Below are 17,514 nucleotides of genomic sequence, written 5' to 3'. Positions count from 1 at the left end.
GAAGAAAGTGTGTGAGTATGTTTCCAGAGCTGGGGAATCTCGGGGGTACCTCCTCACTGCCTTAGGGGGCAGTCCATGTGGTGGGTGTGTCTTCTCCAAGGGCTGGGCTGCAGGTGGGGCGGGGTGAGTTGCCTGCGAGTCACGAGTTTGTGTGTGTGTGTATGTGTGTGTGTGTGCGCACAGGCAAGTAAGGAGGGCAGCCTGCACACAGGCTGGATCACATTTTTTCCTCTTGCCTCTGAGAGAGAATGTCTTCCTGTTTAAATGTTGCTTTGAATTAACCCCCACCATCTTTTGCAAAAAACAAAACGCACCTTCCATTTGATAGTGTCAGTGTCCCAGCACTGGGACTATATAAGCAAAGAGCTAAAATCTCACCATTTTAGATGGACACCTCAGTTACCACCGTTTTTGGAGAGCAGGTGGAAGTAGATCTTTTTCAACCTGAAAACACACTGTTGGGCCATAACAATGAAATGTTTTGGAGTACTTCAAAGTTAAGACTTTGTATATTTTCTTAGAGGAAGTGAATGACTATTTCTTACCCACCTCGGTGCTTCTCCCAATGATCTCAGCACTGTGGGAGGACATTTATTCACGTCAAAGTGTTCCACATCTCTCCCCTCTGCGGTACCTGAAAAGAAGTTACATTTTGCTTGCTTAGTTCCTCCCCCTTCTTCATTCTTCTTCCCTTTAAGGATAATTTGCTTTTGCCAGCTCCCTTCCTGGCAGTGAGTTCCATGGACAAGGGGCAATGAAGAATAAGAGAGAAAGTTGGACCCAGAGAAAAAAGAGATTAAAACAATCAGAATAGGGACTTCCTTGGCAGTCCAGTGGTTAAGACTTCACCTTCCAATGCAGGGGGTGCAGGTTCGATCCCTCCTCGGGGGGCTAAGATCCCACATGCCTGGAGGCCAAAAAACCTCGAAGCAATATTGTAACAAATTCAATAAAGACTTTAAAAATGGTCCACAGTCAAAAAAATCTTAAAAAAAAAATCAGAATAAAGACTTACAGAAGAGCACGAAAACAGATTGAAAGAAAGATGGAAGAAAGAATAGAGCCAACACAGATTGTCAGGGAGAAATCTAGGTCGAGAGGTGAATTGTACTTAATGCTTTGGTCAGACTGAGCCAAATGGAGTCACAAATATATTAGGGTTTCAGTACATGCAGTTAATCTTAGGCTGCAGTGTTTGGTTGACCTTGAACTGAAAATTGTGTGAAAGCAGCTAAAGGAGGCTAGTGTGGTTAAAGAAGTCTTCCCCAGAAGACGGGATTTGAGTTGAACCTTGATAGGTAAGATTTTCTTAAGCAGAGAGGGTAGGATGGGCATGGGGAAGATGGGTCCCCAAAACTAGGGGACCAGGGGTGAGAAAGCTGCTGGTGGGGTATGGTGAGCACCACAGACGAACAAACCAGAGTAAATGAACCTGTGAACCAACTTGTGCTAAACTGATACGCACAACCATGCACACCAGTGGGGACCCAAGCATGTCGCCGCACGCCATCTCAGAATAAATGAACGTCTATACGTTAATGCATTTCTCCTTCCTGTCCCCACAACCAACTTTATTGTTTTTCCTGGCTTCCACTTCTTAGTGAACAGCAGAAGGTAGAAATCTCAGCACCACCTTCCATTCCTCCCTCACCCTCATCTCAACCCAGTGACCTGCCAATTCTACCTCCATGCCCTCCCTCCTAACCATCCATGTTGCTTCTAACCAGGCCCTCATCATTTCCCATGTCAGCTCTCTGCTTCCAGGCTGTCTCTTCTTTACAATTGATTTTCCATGCTGTCTCCAGAGGGATCCCTCAAAAGCACATATGCAAACTCATCACTTCCAGGCTTAAAAATCTTGGTCAAGAGAAATGTTAGTAGGAGAGATTAAGACTTACAAGAAAGCTATGGTGGTCACAACAGCATCATACTGGCATGTGATTAGGCAGATCCATGAAACAGAATATAGTTCAGAAATACTCAACTACTCAAGGGCATTTAGTACAAAAAGATGGCTTTTCATGTGGGTGGGGAAAAGATTAATTATTGAATAAATGGTGTTAGGAACTCCAAGTAACATCAAAAAAAAAAAAAAGAAAAAGAACTGGATCTCTAAATCTTTCCTTGTACCCAAATTAATAAAAGAATCAAATTTTAGAGCATAAAATATGAACAATAAAAGTACTAGAAAATAAAGAAATACTCAATAAGTGGTGTTGGGAAAGCAGAAGAATGAATCTGGACCCCTTTCTTACATCACTCACAAGAATTAACTCGAATTAACTGGAATAAAGACTTAAGCATGGGGCTTCCCTGGTGGCGCAGTGGTTAAGAGTCCGCCTGCCGATGCAGGGGACGCGGGTTCGTGCCCCGGTCCAGGAAGATCCCATATACCGCGGAGTGGCTGGGCAGGTGAGCCATGGCCGCTGAGCCTGCGCGTCCGGAGCCTGTGCTCCGCAACGGGAGAGGCCACAACAGTGAGAGGCCCGCATACTGCAAAAAAAAAAAAAAAAAGACTTAAGCATGAAACTCCTGGAAAAAAAAAAAAAACATGAAAAAAGCTCCTTGACATTGGTCTTGGCAATAATTTTTTGGATATGACACCAAAAGCACAAGCAACAAAAGCAAAAATTAATAAGTGGGACTACATCAAACTAAAAAGCTTTTGCAGAGCAAAAGTAACAACAAAATGAAAAGGCAACCTTCAGAAGGAGAAAAATATTTGCAAATCATATATCTGATAAGGGGTTAATATACAAAATATTAAAAAACTCATACAACCCAATAGCAGAAAAACAAATAACCTGACTAAAAAATGGGCAGAGGAACCAATAAACATCTTTCCAAAGAAGACATACAAATGGCCAACAGTTCCATGAAAAGAGACTTGCCTCACTAATCATCAGAGAAATGCAAGTCAAAACCACAACAAGATATCACCTCACACCTGTTAGAATGGCTATCAACAAAAAGTCAATGATAGCAAGTGCTGGTGAGGATGGGGAGAAAAGGGAACCATTACATACTACTGGTGGGAATGTAAATTGGTATAGCTACTATGGAAAACAGTATGGAGGACTACCTTATGATCTCTCCATCCTACTTCTGAGTCCAAAGAAACTAAAATAACCATCCCAGAGAGATATCTGAACTCTCATGTTCATTGCAGCACTATTCACAATAGCCGAGATACAGAAACAACCATCAACAGATGAATGGATAAAGAAGATGGAATATTATTCAACCATGAAAAAAATCCTGCCATTTCAACAACATGGATGAACCATGAGGGCTTTATGCTAAGTGAGATAAGTCAGAGACAGAATGACAAATACTGTATGACTGTAGTTGTATTGGAATCTGCAAAAGGTAAACCCATAGAAACAGAGTAGAATGGTTATGGTGGTTGTGAGGGGTTGGGGACTGGAGAAATGAGTAGATACTGGTTAAAGGGTACAAACTTCCAGTTATAAGATGAATAAATTCTGGAGATCTAATATACAGCATGGTATTATAGTTAACTATATTGGTAATATAGTTAACAATATTATATACTTGAAAGTTGCTAAGAGAGTAGATCTTAAATGTTCTCACCACAAAAAAGAAATGATATTTAGGTGATGTGATGGGGGTGCTAGTTAATATATCAAATCAACATGTTGTATACCTTAAACTTACACAATGTTTTATGTCAATTAGATCTCAACAAAGTTGAAAAAAAAAGTACTTGAAAAAATATAAGAGAAATTTAAAAAAAGAATTTCAGAGTGGAAAAGGCTTTCTAGACATACTATAAAAGCCAGAAGGCACAAAAGAAAGCATTGGACAAAAAACCCCACCAAAAACAAACAAAAAAATCTCTAAAACAAAAATAAAAACAAGTTATAGACTGAGTAAAGAGGTAAATGAGGACTGTCAGAAAGTATTTGCACTACATATGACAGAACAAAGGTTAATTGCTTTGACATAAGTGAAGCCCCTACAAATCAATTTTAAAGAAACCAACAACCAATCCAATAGAAAAATGAGCAAGGGACATGAACAGTTAGTTTGTAGCACATGAAGAATATGTGACTTTACACAGGCAAAGACACTCAAGCTCATTCCTAAGAAGAAAAATTCAAATTAATGCTATTTTTCATCTACCGGATTAGCAAAGCTAAAAATAAATAATCTGATAAACTGTATTTGTGAGGGTGGGAGGAAACTCAGACATGACAGGGGGTGGGGCATAAATTGATCAAACCTGTATGGAGGATAATATAGCAATAGCTATATTTAAATTGTAAATATCCTTCAGCTTAGTAGTTCCATTTCTATGAATTTCTCAAGCAAGTCAAGGATATACATTGCAGCATTGTTTATAATGACAAAAGATCATAAACAACCTAAATGGCCATTCAAGAGCACTTTGCTTGGGTGCAGTTACAGAAGATCTCCCACACACATTACTAAGTGAAAAAAGCAAGATGTCTTGGGGAAGGGGAACAGTGGGGTCTGGGTGCTGCATTCAGAGAAGAGAGGGAGACTCACTTTGCAGTTTATCTCTGCAGCTGATCTCCAAACTTATTTCCCCTTCTTCCTGGGAATATAGGCTGTTTCCTAGACTCCTTTACATGGAGGAATGGCCACATGACTGAATTCTAGCCAATGAAACAGGCTCAACACAGAAAAACCTCCCTTGTGCCATTCTTAATGCTTTTTTCTCTTTCAGTTGTTGTCTGGAATGGTGCTGAGGCCTAGGGTGACTTTGGGAATCAGGTTTTGGCCTCAGAGTCACCTGGAGGGGAACTACTGTGTGAGACTCATGTGGGCTGGGACTTTATTGTGTTTAGCCACCAGAATTTTGGCATATCTATTTTAGCAGCTTTGTTAACTACTACGATATCCTTTTGACATCATATTAGCTCTTCAAAACAAAGCAAAACTCTCTCTCTGCTGGTCTCCTTCAGACGTTGGATCAACATCTTTGCCTGGTACTTCATACTTGGGCTTTGTTCAACCTCTTTGGCCTCAGCTCCAATGGCTGGAGTCTTAAACAGCTCCCCAGACACATGCCACCTAGATGTGCCCCTTTCCTCTGCTTCTCTGCTGTCAAAACACTTATCTCTGACCAGCTCAGCTCCTCCTGCCTGGTTTCTTCACTCCTTCCTGGACTTTTGCTGATATTTACCTAGTTGAAATGCACACATTTGACCTGGTATCCATCTGCCTTCCTATCCTATGTCCTCTCATTCCTCCTTGTGTCCCCAGTGCCCAGCTCTGGGATGTCTGTGGAATAAAAGTTTGCAGTATCCTTACTTCCAGCCTTGCCCTCCTGCAGTCCATTTTCCAAAGAAGGAGAAACCAGTTAGTTTAAGATACAAATCAAGCAAGTCATCCTGAGGTAGGAGATAGATGGGCCCCTGGGCCAGACAGCTGGTGTTTGTCAAGTGGAGTGAAACTAAAGCTTTGTCCACTCCAAGGACAAAGCTAGTGGCAGAAGCTGAGCTCTGCTGAAGTAAAGAGATAAGATGACCACTCCTGAGGTCAAGGAAAACTTCCCTGTCTGCACATCTGCAGGAAGGCTCCTTAGGGTTCAAAAAGGGAGGGGGTGCCACCCCATAATAAGTGTGGACATACCCCCACAGGCCTCTGAGGTGGGATCCATTTTAGCAAAAAGATGTGCACGCATGTTCGGGATGTCCTAGGACTGGTCAGATGTGAAAAAAGAAACAAGATAATTGGCCAAGGGACTTCCCTGGTGGCACAGTGGTTAAGAATCTGCCTTACAATGCAGGGGACACAGGTTCGAGCCCCGGTCTGGGAAGATCCCACATGCCTTGGAGCAACTAAGCCCATGAGCCACATCTACTGAGCCTGCATGCCACAACTACTGAAGCCCGCACGCCTAGAGCCCGTGCTCCACAACAAGAGAAGCCACCGCAATGAGAAGCCAGCGCACCACAACGAAGAGTAGCCCCCGCTCGCCGCAACTAGAGAAAGCCCATGCGCAGAAACAAAGACCCAACCCAGCCAAAAATAATTTAAAAAATATATAATTGGCCAAATGTAAACAAAGACCTGGAAGAACTGTCCTGTATGAGAGATTTAAATCACCTCTTTATTGCACTCCTCATTAGAGAGGACGCCCATACCCTTTCTCTCTGGGTGTGTATTTCTGCCTAACTTCTGAGTTACATAAATAAACTGCTTCTCTGTGTGTTCTCCCATACAGTTGTGCTGTGTCTCTAATAATAAACTTTGTACCTGATTTTACAGTTTTTGCCTCTTTGAACCATTCTTGCTTTCAAATGGGGGAAGGAGCCAGGGCCACTTTGCTTCTAGCCTCTAGCCCCTGGTGGTCTAGCGGCTAGGATTTCTGGTTTTCATCTAGGCTACCCAGGTTCAATTCCTGGGCAGGGAACTAAAAATCTCTGCTCAGGACCACTCACTGCTGTCTCTCCGAGATCTATCCTTCCCTTCCAAACCCCTCACCACTGCCTCTAAAATCCTTCCACCTCTGGCCCTGCCCACCTCTCTCACCTCACCTCCCAACCCTCTCCCCCTTGTTCACTGGACTCCAGTTTTTCCCTTTCTGCAACACAAGTCAGATGGCCCATCTCAAGGCCTTGCCCTTGCTGTTTCCGCCCCCCCTGCAATGCTTCCCTTAGTCACAGGACCTTAACAATTCAGGTCTCACGTGTCAATTCCTGACCAAGGGATTTAAAAGCAGTGCCCTCTGCCCCAACTACCTCTTCACCCTATTCACTTCCTTCACATCCCTTATCACAATCTGAAATTACCTCGTGTTTGGTTTAAGGTTGGCCTCTCCCACTAGAGTGTAAGCCCCCTGAAGTCAGGGCCAGGGTCGCTTCGGTTCTTGCCTGTACACATTAAGGGTTCAGGCACACAGTAGGGGTTCAGCCAACGTGCGCTGAACTCGCCAGACTCTGACATGCTACACCCGCGGCGCGCCACGCGCGGGGAAGTGCCGGGCGCGCAGGAGGATCAACCTTCGATCCCCACCCTCCCCTCCGCGGGCGCGCGCGCGTATTGGCGGCGAGCAGCCTAGGGGCAGCTCCGCCTGGGGCGGGGAAAGGCGCGGGTACGCCCCCGGGCCCCGCCCCGCGCCTGCCCATTGGCGGCCGCGCCGGGGGCAGGGAGAGGTCGCGCACGCAGCTGCCCGCCCGGCCGTCCTCCCAGTTCAAGCCGCCAGGGCTCCACTCTGCACTCCAGCGCGAGCCTCGGCATGTTGCGCGCAGTTGTGCTCGCCGCCGCCCGGCCCTGCCAGGGCCGCCGGCTGCTGTCGGCCGCCGCCACCCCGGCCGTGCCGGCCCCCAACCAGCAGCCCGAGGTCTTCTACAACAAGGTGAGGCCGCCCCAGCGCTTTGTTCTCTGGGGACGGAGGCCGCCGGGTGGGAAGGGACTGGATCTCTTCGGGCCTCAGTTTATCCAGCTGGGACTCGAGGGGTTTGCTGCAGTTGCTGTTTCCGCACACCTTCCCTTCCCTGCCTGCGAGCAGTTTGGCCCCTTCGCCGCCCCTGACACCTCGGTTCCATTACGCAGCTGTGACTTTGGCCACTTATTTGTCTTGTCTGGCCGCTGCCCGTTTTCCGGGTTCCATCCCCCGCCCCCTCCCCCACCCCCAGTCGTCCTCGGCTTCCGGGCCTTAGTTGTCCTGTGTCTGCGCAGAGTCTTCACGACATCACCCACCCAGAGGACATGTCCATTTAAGACCCTCTTTGCAGGAACAGTTTTGTCTTTTCGTAGTCTTTTACCCCTTGACTCATGCCCTCGTCCAAGAACGTTTAAAAGGAAAAACAAAAAGGACTCCTTTTCAGCTAACGTTCACCAGTTCGCCAAGGGAGAGGCCAAGGCCATGGCCCCGGCCGCTCGGCGTCCTGGCACTTCCACTGCTGGCAACTGGGAAAGGGTGGAGACCTTCGCTACAACAGCGCAATCCCCAAATGGTGTCTGTGCCTTTCAGGGCTCTTTCTTTGGTCAAAGAAAGGAGGGACTTTCCAGGATAACATTGACTCCCAGTAGCTGATTTCTTGCTCAACCAGGACTTGGGAATATTTTCTCTTTTGATCTTTGAGTTTGGGTAAAGTGCTGAAAGTCACAGAGAAGGAAATTGGTTATGAGAGTTTATTTTGTTTGTGCAAAAAGTGTAGTTGCTGCCCTTCTCTGAGCTTCAACTTCTGTAAAGTGGGAAGGGGTCAGAGGGTGAGCACAGGGGTTCATACACCACGTGGGCACTTAACAGGAGTAACAGCTCATATTCTCTGTGCGCCTCCTTTGCACCTTGGCACCAGTCTAAGCATTTACCTGTTGTGCCGTTTAATCCTTAAACAGCCCGGTGAGGTAGGTACTGTGATTATCTCCATTTTACAGATGAAGAGACTGAGTTACAAAGAGGTTTAGTGAGTTATCCAAAGACTCAAGTCAGCGGCAGAGTTGGGGTCCACATCTAGGCTCCCAAGAGTAAGCCGATAACCAGAACCTTCCATGGTACTATTGTTGCAACTCTGGGTGGGAATAAAGGGGTCACTGCTGACTTAGAATGCTGTAGAGACGGCCCCTGGCTGGCTGCTTTCAATAGGGGACCTGCTTGTCTGGTCAGGAGCTCGGCTGCAAATCTGCACAGAGACAGTCGGTAAAGGCACATCTGTGTGATTTAAAGGGTGTTACAAATGGTTATTTGCAAGGGAATAAAAACAAAAGATAAAATAAGATGCCCTTTGCATAACACAAGCCAAAAAGGCAGCTGCTGCTGCTCCTTAGGCTGCTTAAGGAGGAGTTCATGCTTGAAAGACTTGAACATCAAGCAGAAATATCCTCAAGGGAAAGGCAGCAGCATCCCAAGCTTTTGTGGCCACAGGATCTAATGAAGATCATCCTCCTTTATGCTCACGTGGAGGTGAGGAAACAGGGTCCAAACGTGCACACAGCTCTGGTCGATAGCACGAGTCCTGTTCTCTAGATTTAGTTCATAAGGTAAGTTGGAGCAGAGTGAAATCTTCCTGCAGCTGCTTTTCTTTATCAGATTTTTTTTGAGATCCTAAAAGTAACCCTTGGACTTACCTGGTGGTCCAGTGGTTAAGACTCCACGCTTCCACTGCAGGGGGCCCCTGTTTCGATCTAAGATCCCACAGGCCACACGGTGCAAGAGAAAAAAAAAATGCTATTAAAAAAAAAGGAACCCTTGCTCACTGTATACAAATGCAGAAGTAAGTAAAACTTCCTGCATACCCCATTGCACTCCCTTCAAGAGAACTGTTAACTGGTAGGTCTGTGATCTTGCAGACTTTTTCTTTGCATCTGTGTGTGTGTGAGAGCATGGGCAAGTGAGCGTGCACCAGGTTTTTTTGTTTTTACTTAAATGAAATCCTTGCACTTACTGTTCTGAAGCTGTCTCATTGAACAGTGTATCTGGATTGTCTTCCTAAACCAGTACATTCAGATCTTATTTATTTTTCCCAGGGGTTGCAAAGCAATCCACATGAGCAATCCACACTCTGCTGGAACAGGCCCCTTTTAAAGCTTCCTGGGCCATTTTCAGTGTTGAGTTGTTGCAATCCCTGATGGCAAGAATGCCAAGGTCTAATCCTAACATTTTGAGTCTCTTGCCAGGGGCTCTAGGTACAAACTAGATCATATGCCTGGACATTTCCCTGGGGATTATTGATTCCTTGATGTTCAGTGAACTGTTCTGGAGTTTCCCCAGAAGGAGCTGTTCCAGGCTTTGAAGTTGCTTCTATAGGCGCTGGATTTTCTCACCCAGGGGTATTTGGGGGAATGTTGCATTTCAAGCCTGTTGGGTCTCTCCTTGAAGAGGGGTGGCACAGGCAATAGGTCTTTTCCTTCCCACCTCTATTTCATAACCAGAAGAGTCTATAGAGTGGGGTGGTTTGGTCAGCCTTCCTGGGGTCCTCTTGCCTCTACTTGTCCTGGGTGGAGCTAGGGTTGGGGGAACTTCTTTGTTGGGTTAGGGAGATTACAGGACAAGTTCCTCCCCCACTTACTAGCAGGGACCTGTATGGGGAGCTGATGATGGCCAGGCTTCATGGAAATCAACATTTCTCATCCTTGGTGGGTTTCAGGGACACAGCTCTGTCAAGGGAACTGATTTTCATTTTTCATTCCTTTTTTCTTCCCTGACTTGGAGAGTAATTAAGATCTGGAAAGACAACTCAAAGGAAAACTCAAGGGAGTGTGGTTTCAGCAGAGTAATTCCTCTGGATGAGGTGTGACTAATACTTTTCATCTTCAACATCACCAGTTCATGTTGGTTGATAATAATAATGAAGATGAGAAAAATCACTGGACACTATTTTACTTTCTGGACTCAGGCTGCCTGTCACTCAGTAACATCAAGCCGGGCAGGTTCACTCATTCAAAAGACACCTCAGCAACCCCAATTCCAACCAACTAAACAGGCAAGAATCCCTGATCATGGGAAGCTTGCATCCTGGAAGACAAGCGAAATGCATAGTACGGAGCAAGCTGATCGATCGGCGCTATGGAGAAAAATAAGGCAAGGAAAGAGGGATATGGAGGGCGGTACAATTACTTAACTCTGTACCTTAGCTGCTACATCTGTAAAATGGGGTAAAAATCCCATCTACATCATATGGTTGCTGTCAGGATAAAAGGGAGGCATCCTTGCACAGCCCTTAGCAAGTGCCTGGCTCGTGGCTTCTTGCACTTCCGTATTTACTGCAGCCTTAAATAGGAGGTAACAGTGATGCTGTTGAGCTTAGAATATAATGGTGATATAACTCCATTTTATGTGGGCACTGTTGTAGTTGTAATTTGTTTCCTGGAGGGCTGCGCTAGGTTGCGGTAAAGTTGAATGGGAATTTGGGGTGAATTAAATTTGTGTCTTGGGAATTCCCTGGCAGTCCAGTGGTTACTTCTCTGTGCTTTCACTGCGAGGGTTCAATCCCTGTTCGAGGACCTAAGATCCTGCAAGCTGCGCCCTGTGGCCAGGAAAAAAAAAAAATTTGTGTCTATTTTTAACCTCTTGACCACAACATTCAGGAACTAAAGAGAAAACTGACAAAAAGAGAATTTAAAAAGGGTCTCCTTATATAGAATTTTCTGATTCCAATAGTAATACATCCTCAGTACAAAAAGTCAAGCATTACAGAAGTATGTGAGGTGGAAATTCACTGGACATATACATAGGCACATATAGATGTTCATTGCTGCATATTAGCAAAAACCAAGAAATAAGCCAGCCTGTCTTCCATGGGGAAACAGTTGAACAACATATGTTACAGCTATAGGAAAGAATAATTCTGTGCACTCAGTAGTTAAAGGAATTAGCTGGAGCTGTATGAATAATGGATCTCAAAAACTGTTTCAAGAGGGGAAAATATCTAGCACTCTGAGTGATGTGAAACTAATTAAAATTATCAAAACAGACTATCAAATGTGGATAAACATAGGTCCATATAAATGGCTAAAAATGTCCTGGAAGGAAAACGCCTCTTGGCCTGAGGGCAGGGCTGCATAGGGAATCTGCTTGTGGGCAGTGATTCAAGGGGACTTTAAATGTTTTATTTCCTTAAAAATAAGTGGCCTATAAGCTAATAAAAAAACGAAAAAGAAAAGAAAAACAGTCCTCTGATATCCCACCCCTGCAGATAATCACTGCTAACAGGTGGTATATACAGAATAGGAGTTTGATTTATCTTGTTTTCCTTGAGAGATTCTTATGGAATGAGCCAAAACCTGTGTTGGGCTAAGCAGTGGTTTGGAATGGCTGTGTGCCATTGGCTGTGTGCTGAGTCAAGTGACATATCTCCACACTGATCACGTTGCTTTTATTGCTTGTTTGGGAGTTTTAAGATCCTTTGTAGAAATAATAGAAAGTCCAGGAATGTGAGACCAAAGGCCCTGGGGGATGAGGAAAGAACGTTCAGGGAGACATTCTGGGGGAGGTGGCTGCCCTTGGCCTTAACCCCAAACTAACCCCAAGGTACCTAAATGATTGTGTGGATAAGTGTGAATGTGGGTGGCATTCCATGTTTATGTTTCTCTCCTTATGATCTGTCTTCTCTTAGACATAAATTACCCAACTGCCACTGAAAAAGCAGTTGCCAGCAGGATTCACCCCAGGATAGAAAGCCACAGCATTTCCTCACTCCTTAGGGAAAATAACATATTTCAGGGGTGTAGATTTCCTAGGTAACAGATCCCTAATTCTTTCATGCATCAGAGCTTGAAAATAAAGTCTTTCTAGAATGGGTCCTGCATCTTTAAATTGGAGCTGCTGAATGGCATTTAACCTTTTTTGGCGACCTTGGGCAGATTATGACTGTCCGTTGCCATGGGGTGGAGGTGGTACTAGAATATCACTCTGTCCTCACTTTGGTTAAGACTCCTCTCCAGGGTCCTGCAGTCCTGCTCCCAGCTCTACTGTCCTTGCCCCAGCTTCTCACCCCTCCCCACAAGTTTCTGTTTGCAGTTCCTAATCCGCAGGGGCCTGGAATAGAAGATATCCGAGGAAGCCACGGATCATGTTATCCTCCAACTCAGTAATTCTAAATACGGTAACCTGCCCCAACTTTGCAAAGATGCATGTCTAAGGATGTTTGCTGCAGCAGCACTGTCAGGAATACAGGCAGACCTCATTTTATTGTGCTGTGCTTTATCGCACTTTGTAGATACTGCGTTTTTTACAAATTGAAGGTTTGTGGCAACCCTGCATTGGGCAAGTCTATTGGTGCCATTTTCCCAGCAGCATTTGCTCACTTCCTGTCTCTCTGTCACATTTTGGTAATTCTTACCATATTTCAAATCCTCCACCAGCAAAAAGATTATGACTTGCTGAAGGCTTGGAGGATGATTGGCACTTTTTAGCAGTAAAGTATTTATTTATTTATTTATTTATCTATTTTTGGCTGCATTGGGTCTTTGTTGCTGCACGTGGGCTTTCTCTAGTTGCGGCGAGCGGGGGCTACTCTCTGTTGCGGTGTGCGGGCTTCTCATTGCAGGGGCTTCTCTTGTTGTGGAGCACAGGCGCTAGGCGCGTGGGCTTCAGTAGTTGTAGCACGTAGGCTCAGTAGTTGTGGCTCGCAGGCTCTAGGCGCAGGCTCAGTAGTTGGGGTGCACGGGCTTAGTTGCTCCGCAGCATGTGGGATCTTCCTGGACCAGGGCTTGAACCCATGTCCCCTGCATTCGCAGGCGGATTCTTAACCACTGTGCCACCAGGGAAGCCCCAGCAATAAAGTATTTTTAAATTAAGGTATGCACATTGATTTTTTTTTAGATATCATGCTATTGCACCCTTAATAGACTGTGGTATAATGTAAACATAGCTTTCATATGCACTGGGAAACCAAAAGATTCATGTGACTCCCTTTATTGCAATACTTTATTACGATGGTCTGGACTGAACCCAAAATATCTCTGAGGTCTGCTTGCAGTGAAAACTTTTCCTAAAAGTGCATTTGTAGGACGTGATTAAATAAATTGTGGTCCATTAGTTTTGAAGATTGCTATGTTGCTTAAAATAATGAGGCAGATATGCCTGTGGAATAATGTCCAAGATAAACTTACTCATAAAAGCAAGTTAAAGAATAAAAGTCCATGATCGGACTTCCCTGGTGGCACAGTGGTTAAGAATCCAGTGCAGGGGACACAGGTTCAATCCCTGGTCTGGGAAGATCCCACATGCGCAGAGCAACTAAGCCCGCGTTCCCCAACTACTGAGCCTGCGCTTTAGAGCCCGCGAGCCACAACTACTGAGCCCGCGTGCTGCAACTGCTGAAGCCCGAGCTCCTAGAGCCTGTGCTCTGCAACAAGAGAAGCCACCCCAGTGAGAAGCCCGCACACCGCAACGGAGAGTAGCCCTCGCTTACTGCAACTAGAGAAAGCCCGTGCGCAGCAATGAAGACCCTACGCAGGCAAAAATAAATAAAATAAATAAATTTATTTTAAAAAAAAAAGTCCATGATCCCCACTGAGAATGGACACTCCCCACATCTGTCCCGTTCCCTCCAGGACCCCAGCACCAGTGCAGGTCCTGGCACACAGCAGGTGCAGAACCCAGAGCCCCCTCTGCTCTCCCCCACCCTCACTCTGCAGCCACGGGGCCCTTTTGGTTCCTCGTGTCCCCAAGCCCCTGCCTCAGGTACTCCCTCTGGTCCTCACTGTTGCCTGTTTGTTTCTGCTTCTCTCTTCATTTGCTTGTTGATCATGTCTCTCCTCCCGGGACTTTGGTTCAACCAGCCAGGACTTGGCTGTTTCACTCAGTGCCCAGCATGGCAGTGGCACTTGGTTAACACTTAACCACTGCGTGGATGAGTGAATCCAACTTTTATAAAATGCAGTGAGATGTATTTATTAAAATGTAGAGAAAATAGAGCATTTTGATGGAAAAGCTCTATGAGTTTTGCCCGCAGTCCAGATTCAAAGTGTCAACTTCTGATGCCATGAGGCTGTCTGTCCCTCTGCTTCTAGAAACTATAATGGGGAAGTGTGAGCCCGCTAGGACCCCCTCCCAGGGTGAGTGAGTTAACATGTTATGTAAGTTAGGCGTTGGGTTTCTGGCCGAGAGGTTATGAAGCATTCGGTCTAGAGTCCACTCATGTGTTTATTCAAGATAAGTCACTATGAAACTCTCCTCACTTGAAGCAGAACTTTGGCAGAAGCTCAGTATGAGAACGGTTCTCACCCTAGCTCCCCCTCCCCAAGGAGGGCACCACTGAAGTCTGGCTCTAGGAGAAGGGAAGTGGGAACTCTAAACAGAAGGAAGATTCCAGGTTCCTGCAAACCCCAGCTTATCCTATTAGTTAGAAGGGAGGATGGACTGTTGAAAATTCAACAGTGGAGAGTGACTCAACAAATCCAGGGCATTGAGAGGCAGACAGGGACCAGGGAGTGCTCTTTCCAGGGTCCTAGACAAGATCAGGGGACGGTGTGGGCCCCGCCCAGGCAGGAAGGGGTGAGGACCTGGGGAGTTTAACCAGACTGGCCCACTCTCCGCTTCATACTTCCTGATCTTTGCAAAATAACAACAAAAACTTTTTCAGGATAAACTAATTTAGTATGCTGCTGTGCAGGTATCTGGAGTAATGTACTGACTCTGGTGGTGAGACACACTGTGTGTGGGGTCCTGGCTTAGGAGCTTACACCCCTTGTTGAATTTAGTCCTCACATTTAAGCCCCCGGATGTGTCATCCCCAGAGACTGATGAAGCATCTGGAAATGAAGGGATTGGCCCCAAGGTCACAGCTTGTGAGGGGTAGAGCCAAGATTCGAACACATGGCTTAGAGGCTGGTGCTTTTTATAGCACCCATAATAAAAACTCAAAATCAAACTTGGCGGCAGGGCAGTTAAGTAAACCATAAAGCTGGAGATTAGGAAACGAGTTCTGACCTCCTCGAAGGCAGACATGGGCTCTGACTGGACTCTGGAGTTGTGGGGGAGAGCTGGGCAAAGAGCACAGGCCTTGGAGTTCTGAAGACCTGGGTTCAAATCCAGGCTCTGCTCTCACTGCTGTGTGACCTTGAGCAGGTGGCTTGACTTCTCTGTGCCTCAGTGTCCCCCAACTGTAGGAAGGATGCAGCTCACCTAGGTTTGCTATGAGGTTTAAATGGGAATGATCCAGTAATGGAAAGCTTCTGGTACAGGGGCTGCCACATAATGAGTAGCCAGGAACGGTCAATAGCCATTTCCATGACATGCAGGTGATGGGTAGAACATTCACATGATACCAGGTGCTGACATCTTGGTCAGCAGAAGGGAACAGTACAAGGCCAGCCAGGCTCACCCCCACCCACTGCGGCCTGCCTCTCTCTGTAGCTGACCTCCTCCTTAAAGTGCTTCAGTGAATCGGTGGGTGTGAGGCTGTGAAACCTGAGCCTGCACTCAGGGTGGCAATGGGAACAGATGTTTGGAGTGGTCACAGGCTGTGTGCCAGGCTCTCCTCCTTCCTCCACGGGTGTTATCTCTGCTCCTCCCGCCGTGGGCTTCACTCTCCTCCAAGTTCACCAGGAGGCGAGGCCGATTCTCAGAGAGGGGAGCACGTGGGGAGGGTGTGGCCCAGTCCAGCTTGAACTCGGGTCCACCTGGCTTCCGGCCTGAACTCTTTCTGCTACACCTGTTCCCTCCACTGGAAACTACCTGTTGCCTGCTTCCCAGCTCTCTTGCAGGAAGAAAGAGGTGTCTTTTCTCTTCAGATTGATGATCAGCCACCTAATGTGAACCCACACACATTTCCAAAGAACCTGGCTGAGTGACTGCAGACAACTTCCCAGGTCCTAAGCCGGGGCCAGGCCATGTTGGGATGCTGGGGCCCAGGAGAGCCCTTGGGGAAGGAAGGCAGAGTGGCCTTGGACGGGTGTCCTTGCCTTCACCCCACCTGTGACCTTTGCCCCAGCCTTGGTTTAAAGTGACTGAAGTGACCTCAGCCCCCTTCTGGAAAGACCAGTTTCCCCAGCCTCAGGGGACAGCTTGTTGGGAGATTTCTGCTCTGTGCTCCCCTGAGGGTTTCACAGGACCTGCCCTCCTCTCTGACCCCATCTCCTAGCACTTCCTTCCTGGTTCACCAGTAACTCTGGCTGCCTTTGTTTTTTCTCAAGCACACCAGACTTATTCCTGCCCCAGGGCCTTTGCACTTGCTGTTCCTGCTGCCTGGATTGCTCATCCTCCCATTCTTCCCATGGCTGGCTCCTTTTCATCAGTCAGGGCTCAAGTCAAATGTCTGCTCTTCAGAGAAACCCTCCCTGACCATCCCAGCTAGAGCTCTCTCTCTTCCTCCACTTTAGTACTCTCTATGGATCCTGTTTTTCTCCTCTGCACTTATGACTGCAGTCTGAGACTGCCTTGTATATTTGATTGCTTCTTTATTTTCTGTGCCTACCAGAACGCCAGTTCCATGAGAGAAAAGTTCCTGAGTTTGGTTCCCACTGTGTCCTCAGCCCTAGAACCGTGCCTGGCCCATTGCAGGTGTTCACTAAGTATTTACTGAATGGATGAAAGAATAATCTAACTTGGTTCTCATAACAACCCTACTACAGTAGTGTGGTAGAGGAACAGTGGTTGCTAATTCTTCGTTGCTCCTCCCAGGCAGAGGTGGAGGCTCTCCTCCCTCCCTGTGAATCTGGACTGGGCCTGTGACTCATGCTGACCAATGGAATTTGGTGGCAGAAATAAGGCCATGTGACTTCTGAAGCTATATCTTAAGAAGCCTTTCAGCTTTTGCCTGGTGTCTTGGAACACTCTAGGGAAGCCAGCTGTCATGTGAGAGGTCTGACTAGCCTGAGTCTGCCATACAGTCAGGAAGCCCAAGCAACCATGTGGTGCCAGACATATGAGTGAAGAAAGTATCGTGCACCTGCAGCCCCAGGTGCCCTCGCTCTGCAACCACATGACCAAGCCCTGCCCAGCTGAGCCTAATCAATGGACACAAATGTGAGAGATAATAATAAAGCATTTTAAGCTACCAACTGTTGAGGTGATGTTACACAGCAGTAGATACAGATTACTGATAAGAAAGGAACATACTCTTCATTTTT

General features: G+C 46.5%; 1 protein-coding gene across 1 annotated transcript in view; it reads left to right on the top strand.

Annotated features, from left to right (window-relative positions):
* The first annotated feature begins 7,163 nt into the window (after positions 1–7,163).
* The window catches only part of ALDH2 (aldehyde dehydrogenase 2 family member), a 30,223-nt gene continuing 19,872 nt past the window's right edge, over positions 7,164–17,514 (top strand). Inside the window, exon 1 of the mRNA XM_060118238.1 lies at positions 7,164–7,351. Coding sequence (XP_059974221.1) covers positions 7,232–7,351 — 120 coding nt within the window. The 5' untranslated portion in view covers positions 7,164–7,231. The remainder of the gene's footprint in view (positions 7,352–17,514) is intronic.

Source organism: Mesoplodon densirostris, chromosome 15 (genome assembly GCF_025265405.1).
Source record: "Mesoplodon densirostris isolate mMesDen1 chromosome 15, mMesDen1 primary haplotype, whole genome shotgun sequence".
In the NCBI taxonomy this organism is placed as follows: domain Eukaryota; kingdom Metazoa; phylum Chordata; class Mammalia; order Artiodactyla; family Ziphiidae; genus Mesoplodon; species Mesoplodon densirostris.
This window is presented reverse-complemented; position numbering and strand designations above follow the sequence as displayed.